General features: G+C 44.7%; 1 protein-coding gene across 1 annotated transcript in view; it reads right to left on the bottom strand.

Moving 5' to 3' along the window:
• Positions 1-12,512, bottom strand: part of LOC103549464 (cilia- and flagella-associated protein 337-like) — a 67,391-nt gene that overhangs the window by 24,598 nt on the left and 30,281 nt on the right. Inside the window, 2 exon segments of the mRNA XM_070579456.1 lie at positions 823-931; positions 4,299-4,450. Of these exon segments, the coding sequence (XP_070435557.1) occupies positions 823-931; positions 4,299-4,450 (261 nt within the window).

Genomic DNA, 12,512 nt, shown 5'->3' with positions numbered 1-12,512 from the left:
GAGTGGGAACTAGGTAGGAACATATGTGAAGACAACTGAGTCTCGCAGGGAGGGAAGCCGAAGTGAGTGTGAACAGGAAGAGGACATGACTGGGCTGCGATGCCCCCAGGCTGTGAATCCTCAAGACGGGCTGCACCAGGCTCTGGCAGGAAGAAGGAAAGAGGGCACGGCCAGATGGCCCCAGAAACTCACTCATGATGCCAGAGCCCAGGCCAATGATGCAGAAAGTGACTGAACTAACATTAGGAGATTTCAGAACATTTAAACATCATGAGTGCACCTAGGGTGTGCCCTTTCATTAGCTCAAGGACAAAAGTACACAAATTATGGGATGTGCATCTTTCTCTGCTCTTATCCTAATTCACTGAGCATTCACCCAGTCCCCTCCTGTGGGCTAGACACTATGCCACTCATCCAGCATGGGGCCAGCGTGGTCTTCATGAGCCCCTCAAAAAGGGGAGGTGGATGTGGAATGCTCTGTACCCTCAAACCCGCATTGGGGTTACAGTGTATTAGAGTTGTCTTAATCGATCGTACAAGAGAATCACAATGAAATAATACTGTTCCATAGTACCAGTTGGTCCTTCCACTATAAGTGTAGCTCACACTATAAGCCACTGGAGAAACTGTGAGCTCTTCCACCAGCTTTCACAGGAACTCTTCCACACAATACTTGATGATTACCAGAGTAGAACTGAACCTTCCATTCTTGACTTCCAGGGACAGACCATCCCCCAAACGCTCTGCTCAGCTCCAAGGTGAGGATGGTGGGGCTAGGCCCACACTTGCAAACACATCATTGCTGATGAGAGCAAGGTTGACACTTATGGAGGCTTCTGAGCAGCTGACCACCTGCCAGAAGGCCGGGTCGTACCAGCAGCAGCCCACGGGCTCTTTGTGGGATAGCACCAGGTGGGGCTCGGGGGGTGATCTTGCTCATGAAAAACAGAGAGAGAATGAGAATCTGGACCAAGTGTCTGACATGGACACCCAGGATGAGGCAATAATCGCTTTATTAAAGAATGGTTAAGGGCCAGCCCTGGTGGCCTAGTGGTTAAATTTGGTGTGCTCCACTTGGGTGGCCCGGGTTCAATTCCAGGGCATGGACTTACACCACTTGTCTGTCAGTGGCCATGCTGTGACAGCGGCTCACATACAAAATAGAGGAAGCTTGCCAACAGACGTTAGCTCAGGGCAAATCTTCCTCAACAACAACAAAGAACAGTTAAGAGGATAGGCTTGAGTTCAAATGGTGGGTCTACAACTTTGGACAAGTTGCTTAGCTGCTCAAAACTCCAATATTCCTGTCTGCTAAATGGGGATAATGGTGTCTACTGTAAAGGGCTGTTTTGAGGATTGGAGGAGAAAACATAGACTGTCCTTAGCACAGACCTTTGCATCTATACCCGGCATGCAGTGAGCTGTGGCCGCTAACTGTGAACCCTGAGACCACGCCTCTCCTCCTCAGGGCAAGAGGAGTGTGACTTCCTGAGACTACAGACTGGACCTTCCCTATTAATTTGCATCTTACCCCTAAAAAATGCAAATGTGTTATTCCATTCTGAATCCTCAAGTCTGAAAGGCAGCACTTCTCGCTCACTGGATGAGGCCAGGCCAGATGCTGGGAGGCCCTGCAGCACACCTCTCCCGGGCAGCCAGGTGCAAAGGGCTCACCTGTGCCTGCGGGCCCGTGAGCCGTCTCTGAGAGGTCAGCACGCAGAACGGACAGCCCTCGGAGCTAAGCAACCCACCCCTTTGCTCTAATTTCCTCATCTGTAAAATGGAATTCTTTGTAGAGATTTTGTGAGAAGTGAGAACAAGGATGTAAGACATCTGGAGGAGCTCAGCTGCCGTGGACACATAATGCACGAACGTTGGTCCCCTGCACAGCTGCCCTGCCTTCTCTCTCTATGGTCCCTCTGACGCTCGGCCCCCAGGCTGAGCTGCTAATAGAGATTTGGTGGATCCGGGGCCTCAGACTTAGTGTCCAGGCTATTCTTGGCGTGGGTAGAATTCTCTTCAAAGCAGAACAGTATTTGGAATAAGGATGATCAGAACTTTCCCATGTTGGTCCCTGGGCTTCAGGATGTGGGGGTGGAGTCTGGCCCACGGGAGAGGAGGAGGGAAGGGCATGGAGCCCAGTCTCAAAGAGAAAGTGCTGGGCCTTGCAACCAGGCCCTCCTTTCCCCCCTCTCCCTTTCTCAGCCCCAGGAGGAAGGAGCTGAGTCTCCCTGCTTCACAAATGAGGAAACCACCAGAAGGCTGAGCAGGGCCTGGTAACTTGGTCAAGATCACAAAGCTCCGGAGTGACAGCGCAGGGACTGGCAGACATTATCTGTCATCTCAATGCTGGCACTAGAGATTGAGGCTGTTTTGCAAAAAGGTGAAATTTCAGTCACTTTGCTCCAAAAAAAATAAAATAAAATCAATCAGACAGGCTGTTTGTTCTCTGAAGCGATATCATGTAGAACGAACAGCAGTTTGATTGACTGAACTTCCCGTTTTTCGGCTGGTTGCCTTGGCATCTTGAGTGAAGAGCCCGGGCTTCCAGGCCTGGCTGTCATGATGGTTGGGCAGTTCTTCTGCCAGGGTTCTCCTTGTCCACACAGGCCTTTTCCACTTGGGCCTCAGTGGGCAAACTGGGAAGGGAGGATACAGACACTGGCAGCAGCCACACATTCTGGACTCCTCCATGTAGTTCTGATGCTGTGAAATCTGATCCCATTTCCATAAAGTTAATTCTTAACGCATGATGTAATCGCAGGGTACAATGCACTGTATTTAAGATTCTCCCTATGCAGATGTTAATTAAAAAATTTCGAGACTGTATGCCATCATTTTTGGCTCAGGAAATCCAGTCACAATTATCATATAGATAGGATTTGAAACCCGCAAACTACATATTCATTCTACGAGCTTTCCTGCATCCTTTCCCTCATTCTCACCGACTGCTGACTTGGGATTCGTAACACTGCTGAACATGAGGGGAAAAGCCGCAGAGGGAGGGAGGAACATATTTGTGGCAGTACAGCCAGGGCGGGTAATAGGGTGGGGGATGTTTGAACATTAATAGTGGGCCATGTTTGAACCATGAGCAGACTATAAGGATGGTCATACTTGTAGAACATAGAGGGCCTGTCAGTTCTCAAAGCATAGGTGGTGTGCCCCCCCAGCCCTGCCAGGTGGGCTGGGTAGAGCTCCTCCCCTGCCAAGGCAGAGACAGGGCATGACTTACCCTAAGGTCCCTGGGCCCAGGGAGGCAGAGCCAGGTCCCTCGCTGCCCACAGGTGTCTCTCAGGATGATCTGAAAGGAGCCCTCTCTGCAGGCTCTGGAGAAGGAAGACTAGCCAAGGTGCATCCTATGGCCTGATTTTTTTTGAGCATAAATCTCCCGTCCACTTTGAAGTCTCAGAGAGAGTTATTCTCTTTCGGCGGGAGTAGCACAGTCCAGGGAGAAGGCGGCGGACCGTCTGCTCCTAACTCCCTGTGACCTTGGGCAATTCTTTCTCTTCTCTGGGCCTCTGTTTGCTCTTCTGTAAAACTCCAGGGTTGTCCTAGATGCCTTCTGGGTACCTGGGAGGCAGGACTCAAAACTCGTCAGTAAGACAGGACAGTCTCAGCAGAGGCAGGACAGAGACAGGCACCTGGAGCGGACGCTTAGCGCCGAGGGGAGGAGCATCTAAGTGGCCTCTCTGGGTGTGAAAGGAAAGGCAGTCTAGCACCCAATTTTCCTTGCTGAGGAGGCACGGTCATGTAGCAAAGGTGTGTCGAGGCAGCCAAGGTGGGCTCATTTGCAAAGGAATCAGGGGATGGGGTCTTCAAGGCATTCGAGCTCCCTGACACAGAGGCAGGAGAAGCCCACTGGAGGACCCTCCATAAGGACCTGTCTCATCATCTAGACATGTGCCATCCCGGAAAGGCTGCCCTGCTTAGGACAGGGTCTCAGACATGGGGCAGTGGGACTCATGTGGGGTCGCTGCCTTTGGACTGAATGAGCAGCCCCCAGGGCCTCTTGGACGGTTTACTCTAGGGGTAGGGCTGGTGGGTGGAATAGGGCTCAAGAGGTAGATTCCAGATCTTTGGACAATATAGAGAGGTGGTGCTGGAACAACTAATGAGAAATGTTAACAAGAGCTCACCAAATGTACACCGTGAGCTAGGGACACGGGTATTCAGTTGGGGAGCTCACACAGAGACCTGAATGGTGGAGCACTAAGTAGGAAGTTGGAGCAGCTGCTCTGGGCTCTGCAGGACCTTCCAGAGAGCTGACTGCTGGGACCAAGTGGATCACCTCCTACCTCAGTCTCAGGTGCAGGAGCGCAGCAGTGTCAGAGGCCACCCACAGTGCTCTGGGGCCGGGCAGATAGAGGCAGGCTGCCAGCTCCCCCTTAAGACCGCTGGCTTTGGAGGACACGGTAAATAAGGAGCTGTCTGTCTCCAGATCCCAGATCTGAGGAGGAAATGAGGAAAGAGGACTCAGAGGTCTCGAGCAGACTGCTTTGCCATGCTTCCAAAGCTGTCACCTGTCGTGGGGGTCCAGCTGGGCTTGACTAAAGTTTAAACATTGCCCCACTCCCATCTCACTGAAAGGGGTTCCGTTGTTAAAAGGGGTTCCTTCTTTTTTTTTTTTTCACTTGAGATTCATAAAAGTTTACATCATTGTGAAATTTCAGTTGTATGTTATTTCATGTCTGTCGCCACACAAGTGCTCCCCTTGACCCCCTGTGCCCACCCTCCACCCCCCTTTCCCTGGTAACCACCGAACTATTTTCTTAGTCCATGTGTTTGTTCATATTCCACATATGAGCGAAATCATATGGTGTTTGTCTTTCTCAGTCTGGCTTATTTCATTTACCATAATACCCTCCATGTCCATCCATGTTGTTGCAAATGGGATGATTTTGTCTTTTTTCTGGCTGAGCAGTATTCCATTGTATATATATACCACATCTCCTTTATCCAATCGTTGGTCAATGGGCGCTTGGGTTGCTTCCATATCTTGGCTATTGTGAATAGTGCTGCAATGAACATAGGGGTGCATATGTTACTTTGGATTGTTGATTTCAAGTTTTTTGGGAGGATACCCAGTAGTGGGATAGCTGGGTCATATGGTATTTCTATTTTTAGTTTTGTGAGGAGTCTCCATACTGTTTTCCATAGAGGCTGCACCAGTTTGCATTCCCGCCAGCAGTGTATGAGAGTTCCCTTTTTGCCACATCATCTCCAACATTTGTTGTTTTTGGTCTTGGTAATTACAGCCATTCTGACAGGTGTAAAATGATATCTCATTGTAGTTTTAATTTGCATTTCCCTAATGATTAGTGATGCTGAGCATCTTTTAATGTGCCTGTTGGCCATCTGTATGTCTTCCTTTGAAAAATGCCTGTTCAGATCTTCTGCCCATGTTTTGGTCAGGTTGTTTGTTTCTTCTTTTGTTGAGTTGTGTGAGTTTTTTATATACTTTGGATATCAACTCCTTGTCTGAGAAGTGATTTGCAAATATTTTCTCCCAGTTGGTGTGTTGTATTTCCATTTTGTTGATGGTTTCCTTTGCTTTGTAGAAGCTTTTTAGTCTGATGACATCCCACTTGTTTATTTTTTCTTTTGTTTCTCTTGTCCAAGTAGACATGGTATTCGAAAAGATCCTTTTAAGACTAATATCAAAGAGTGTACTGCCTATATTTTCTTCTAGAAGTTTTATGGTTTCAGGTCTTACCTTCAAGTGTTTGATCCTCTTTGAGCTAAATTTTGTGTGTGGTGAAGGATAATGGTCTACTTTCATTCTTTTACATGTGGCCTTCCAGTTTTCCCAGTACCATTTACTGAAGAGACTTTCTTTTCTCCATTGTATGTTCTTAGCTCCTTTGTCAAAGATTAGCTGTCCAGAGATGTGTGGTTTTATTTCTGGGCTTTCAATTCTGTTCCATTGATCTGTGTGTCTGTTTTTGTACCAGTACCATGCTGTTTTGATTACTATAGCTTTGTAGTACATTTTGAAGTCAGGTATTGTGATGCCTTCAACTTTGTTCTTGTTTCTCAGGATTGCTTTAGCTGTTCAGGGTCTTTTGTTGCTCCGTATGAATTTTAGGATTCTTTGTTCTATTTCTGTGAAGAATGTCATTGGGACTCTTTTTGTGTGTGTCTGTGTGAGGAAGATGGCCCTGAGCTAACATCTGTTGCCAATCTTCCTTTTTCTTTAATTTTCTCCCCAAAGCCCCAGCTCATAGTTGTATATCCTAGTTGCAAGTCATTGTAGCCCTTCTATATGGCATGTCGCCAAAGTATGGCTTAATAAGCAGTGCATAGGTCCATGCCCAGGATTGGAACCAGTGAACACTGAGCTACAGAAGAAGAGCACTCGAACTTAACCACTCAGCCACAAGGTCGGCCCTGTCACTGGGATTCTGAGTGGAACTGCATTGAATCTGTAGATTGCTTTACGTAGTATGGACATTTTAATTCTGTTTAATCTTCCAATCCCTGGGCATGGAATATCTTCCCATCTCTTTGTGTCATCATCAATTTCTTTCAGTAATGTCATGTAGTTTTCATTGTATAAGTCCTTCACCTCCTTGGTTAAATTTATTCCAAGACAATTTATACTTTTTGTTGCGACTATAAATGGGATTATATTCTTGAGTTGTCTTTCTGTTAGTTCATTATTAGAGTATGGAAACACAAATGATTTCTGTAAGTTGATTTTGTACCTTGCCACTTTGCTATAATTATTGATTATTTCTAATAGTTTTCTGACTTGGATTCTTTTTTTTTTTAAAGATTTTATTTTTCCTTTTTCTCCCAAAGACCCCTGGTATGTAGTTGTGTATTTTTAGTTGTGGGTCCTTCTAGTTGTGGCATGTGGGATGCTGGCTCAGCATGGCCTGATGAGCAGTGCCATGTCTGCACCCAGGATCCGAACTGGAGAAACCCTGGGCCGCTGAAGCAGAGCATATGAACTTAATCACTCGGCCATGGGGCTGGCCCCTGATTTGGATTCTTTAGGGTTTTCTGTATATAAAATCATGTCATCTGCAAACACAGAGAGTTTCACTTCTTCACTGCCTCTTAGGATTCCTTTTCCTTCTTTTTCTTGCTTAATTGCTCTGGCTAAAACCTCCAGTACTATTTTGAATAGGAGTGGTGAGAGTGGGCACCCTTGTCTTGTTTCTGTTCTCAGAGGGATGGCTTTCAGTTTTCCCCATTGAGTATGATCTTGGCTGTGGGTTTGTCATATGTGGCCTTTTACTATGTTGAGCTACTTTCCTTCTATACTCATTTTGATTGAGACTTTTAATCATAAATGGCTGTTGGATCTTGTCAAATGCTTTTTCTGCATCTATTGAGATGATCATGTGGTTTTTCTTCCTCATTTTGTTAATGTGGTGTATCACATTGATTGATTTGCTGATGTTGAACCATCTCCGTGTCCCTGGTATAAATCCCACTTGATCATGGTGTATGATCCTTTTAATGTATTGCTGTATTCGGTTTGCCAATATTTTTTGTTGAGGATTTTTGCATCCTTGTTCATCAACGATATTGGCCTGTAATTTTCCTTCTTTATATTACCTTTCTCTGGCTTTGATGTCACCAATCTGCCTTTTCATCTGTGGTTTAGGTCGTGGCATAGAAAGGGGGAGCAAAGAATGGAGGTGGCAATGGTGATCAAGGTAAAATAATACTATGGAAAAGGTGACCCTAAGGGCTGCTTGTTCAAGAGGCACCTCCTCCCTTCAGGAGTGTTGATTTGTTTGAAGATGTTCATTTTCCTGGATAGGTAACAGGCACAGTTATCATCTGTCACTTATACTACAGTGGGAATCCATTTATCTGTTAATTTCTTCTCACTTCATGACATAATGTTACTGAGAGAAAGGGAGTTTTGGTGAGAGGGAGGACAGAGGTGATTCTGGAATCCAGGAAGAGAGATCTCAGGTGGGATGCTATAGAGGGACCCTGTGAGGTCTGAGAAAGGGAAAGGTAGAGAGGAGCTCTTCATACTGATGTTGAGGTTGACTCGACAAGTTGGCATTAAATCACCCAAATATAAATAACTACAACAAATTAAGCATCGCTGCCTTATCTTGTCTGTCCAGCACCCTCTTGTCTTCTGTCAAGAGATTTGCCTCACTGACCACAAGCAATGGACACAGGACCCAAGCCTGGTCAATCTGTGTCCTTCCCTTGGACTTTTCTGGCTGGAGCTGGTAGTGAAACTGGAATTGGGATGTGAGTTCAAGGCTGTGGGCATCCATGGTCCCTGCCATTCGGAAGGAGAAAGCCTTTGTACAGTAGGAGTGGATGAGACCGATGTGCACCAAGGAGCAGAAAGAAGAAGTGCAGGGGGAGGAGCACACAAACAACAGTGCCATCTCTGACCCAGCTGCCCATGAGGCCATCTGTCTGCTGAGCTGGTTTCAATTACCAGTAAATCCTCCCTTTTCAGCTTAAACTGTTTGAGTTAGATTTTTGTCTCTTAGGCTCAAAAGAGTCTTACCTAGTAAAACTACTCTGTGGTGAGCACACTTCACACGTTATCTTTAATGAGCACAACAACCTGCAAGATGGGTCTTTCTCCCATTTTTTGCAGAAGGGTAAACAGATGTCCAAAAGAATTAAGTAACTTAGTTCCGAAGGACTGAATACTTCACCCAAGGTCAGCTCATTCGTGGTAGTTTCAGTGTCTCAGCTCAAGTCTGTATGTCTCCAAAGCCTTCTGTCCCCCCAAAATCCACACATCCCTGCCCACAGCGTAAAGTTGTCGCTGAGACATAGCTACCAGACTAAGGCATTTCCCACGTTCTCTTTCACCCAGGGTGTGAACTCAGCAGCAGAATGTGAGTGAAAGTGATGTGTCATTTACGGCTTGGATTTTTAGGAGGCAGATATTCTTATGCCTATAGCACCTGGATGAAGAGGGTTCTGAGAACTCAGGCTGCGTGGGGCCCCCAGATGGAGACAGCCTCATTCTTGGATGGGAGAAAAAGTGTCTCTTACCAGGAGCACTGCTGTTGCGTTGTTACAGTAGACAGAAATAAACTCTGTTGTTTCAACCTATGGAAAATACGGGGTTTATTTGTTACAGTGGCAAGCCTTACCTTAACTAATGCACCATGCCATCTTCCTTCCAAGAAATAATTTTCTTTGCATCCTAATTCCTGTTGACATGAAACAGCCCTCGGTGTGGTGTGAAATATTAAACTCACAGAAAATAACAAGAGAAAACGGAAATCTACATCTGTCACTTTACTTTCCTTTAGAGAATGCCAGAAACCAGCAGACTCCTGAAACGTTTCGTGTGTCCCCATGATTTAGAGAAGTGAAATATTTGGGGTGAGAAATCAATTCAAAGAACGAAGTCTATCTGATCAGGCATGCTAGAAATTTAGCTGTGTGGTTCCTAGTTGATTAGTTTTTATTTGATAGGAATAATATATTCTGAAATAAATTACATACCATATTTCCAAGATAGGATTTCAATATATTTTAAACACACTTTGGGAAGTGATTCAATATGCCTGAATCATCACAGGCAAGATGCTAATCTTGTAATCATGAGTTTAGATTGGAAGAAAATGGAGAGGCACTAGGAAAAGAAAATAGGATAGAAGACGTGTCCTCACATACAGAATTATGATTATCTGATGGTGCCAAGTTTTGGGAAAAAAAAGCTCATTAAAAATATGAAGTCGCCAACTTTGTGGCTTTGGAGGATGCGTTTGGATGAATTTGATTTTCAAAATAAATCAAAACTGAAGTCCATAAATCTTACCATTTTAATCAAATTTTCTCAGAGGACTGAATTGAGTTGGGTCCTGGCTGCATCACTGACTGTGATCTCAGCACCTACTTTTATAGAAAGTACCCTCCTCATTGCCATGGGATGGACTCTAAGCTCACTACACAGGAGCCATGTTGGCTCCCTCAAATGGTGAGATGCCAGCACATCATAGTGCCCCTGTGCTCAGTCTTTGAAGATTTTCTCTCCTTTGCCTGCTCTCACTCCCTTTCAGATCTCATCCACTCACTCCAGGGCTTAAAATTCCATCTAAATGCTAATGATTGCCAAGCGTATATCGTCAGCCCTGACATTGCCCCTCAACTCGGGATGACTCTGCCCAACACATCCACAACCGCGCTCCTGACCTCCCTTCTTTTCACCCCCATCTTCCTTCTCTCAGTTTCTGGCTCAGGCCAAAACCTTGGTGTCATCTTTGACTTCTCTCCGCCGAACTTTAAACAAAAAATAACAGCTTTGTTGGGATATAATTCACATATCACAAAATTTGAATTTTTAAAGTGTACAATTCAGTGGTTTTCAGCGTATTCACAGAGTTGTGCAACTGTCACCACTATCTAATTTCAAAACATTTTCATTACACTAAAAAGAAATCCCTGTCCGTTAGTAGCCACCCCCTGTCCCCACCTCACCCCACTCCTTGGCCACCGCTAAACTTTCTAACTCTGTAGATTTGCCTATTCAGGACGTTTCATATGAATGGAATTACACAACACATGGCTTTCTGTCACTGGCTTTCACTTCACATAAGGTTTTCATGGTTCATCCATGATGTAACATTTATTGGTACTTCATTTCTTTTTTGTTGCTGAGTCATATTTCATTGCCTGGATATACTACATTTTGTTTATCCATTTACCAGTTCGTGGACATTTTGGTTGTTTCCACTTTTTGGCTACTATGAATAATGCTGCTGCAAATATTCATATGCAAGTGTTTGTGTGAACACGTGTTTTCAATTCTCTTGGGTATAAACTTAGGAGTGGAATTGCTAGATCGTATGGTAACTCTGTGGTTAACATTTGAAGAACTGCCAAAATGTTTTCTAAAGTGGCTGCAACATTTTACACTCCCACCAGCAATGGATGAGGGTTCCAGTTTCCCCACATCCTTGCCAATGCTTGTCATTGTCTATCTTTTGATTTTGGCCATCCTAATGGGTGTGAAGTGGTATCTCATTGTGGTTTTGGTTTGGATTCCCCTAATGACTAATCATGTTGAGTATCTTGTCATGTGTTTATTGGCCATTTGAATATTTTCTTTGAAGAAATTTCTGTTCCAGTCCTTTGCCTATTTTTAAATTGGGCTATTTGTGCTTTTAGAACTCTGCATTAAAAGTTCTTTATATTCTAGATGCACTTCCTTGTTATAGATATGATTTGCAATCATTTTCTTCCATTCAGTAGGTTGTCTAATCACTTTCTTAATGGTGTCCTTTGAAGCACAAGTTTTTAATTTTGATGAAGTCCTTTCTATTTTTTCCTTTTTTCTCTTGTGCTTTTGATGTCTTATCTAAGAAATCATTGCCTAGTCCAAGGTCATGAAGATTTACTCTATGATTTCTCCTAAGAGTTTTGAAGTCATAGCTCTTCTTACATTTAGGTCTATGATTCGTTCTGAGTTAAGTTTTGTGTATGGTGTGAGGTAGAGGATTGAAGTCCAAGATCAAGGTGTGGATAGGTTTAGTTTCTTCTTAGGCTTCTCTCCTTTGCTTGCAGATGACCACTTCTTGCTGTGTCCTCACATGGTCACCCCTCAATCTATGTGTCCTGATCTCTTCTTATAAGGACACCAATCATATTGGATTAGGGCCCAGCAATATGACCTCATTTAACCTTAATTACTTCTTTAAAGGCCCTAACTCCAAATACAGTCATATTTTAAAGTACTGGAGGTTATGAATTTTGAGGGGATACAATTCAGACCATAACGTCTATTGGTCATTTACGATGTGAGTGGTCAGAGCTGGTTAATGCATCTCTGCAACACAGTGGTGCTGATCTCCTCCTGAGGTTTCAGCATTCCTCCGATTCAGAGTGTGCTAAACTCCTACCCTCTGGCCTGTGACAGTCCAGGAAAGAAGGTGGATGAATCATGAAAATTTGTCATATTCATTGGACATGCATACGAAGTGATGGGTGAAGAAAATCAGTGAGATTTCTTTTTTTGTATAAAAATAGTGCATTATGAAGACCACAGGGTAACCGAAGTTTGAGGTGGACAGGATTTTAGTTATAAAGATGGGTGTGAAGGCAAACACAAAGAAGATGGTGATATGACTACCTCCAGCAGGGCCAGAAAGGTTTAGGTTCTAAGCCTTACAGGCAACATCAGAAAGGGCCCACCTGTCCTGTGTGTACTGCAAAATAAGATGATAGCCACTAGCGGCAAGGGGCTGCTGCCTCCCCTATGTCCCCATTCCGTCCCCCATTCTCCTTCTCCATCCTCCACCACACACTCTCACAGAGACTCTTTGGACAGAATGCGAGCAGTGGCCTGAATACTGTAAGGTTTACTCATCTCAATCAAAAACACCAGGTATTGAAAGGCTTCTCAGAGGCTACCCTTCAATTGCTTACATATCCTCCTTTCCAAAGCAAACTCACAAATGAAAATGCCATACGGTATCTGCTGATGCAGAGGCCCCCAAAGCTGCAGAGAGGGGAAAAGAAAACATGAAAGGAACCCCTTCTCTGTCTGAAACCACACTGGG

This window comes from Equus przewalskii, chromosome 16 (assembly GCF_037783145.1).
Source record: "Equus przewalskii isolate Varuska chromosome 16, EquPr2, whole genome shotgun sequence".
Classification (NCBI taxonomy): Eukaryota; Metazoa; Chordata; class Mammalia; order Perissodactyla; family Equidae; genus Equus; species Equus przewalskii.
The sequence above is the reverse complement of the archived record's forward strand: the minus strand, read 5'-3'. Positions and strand labels throughout refer to the sequence as shown.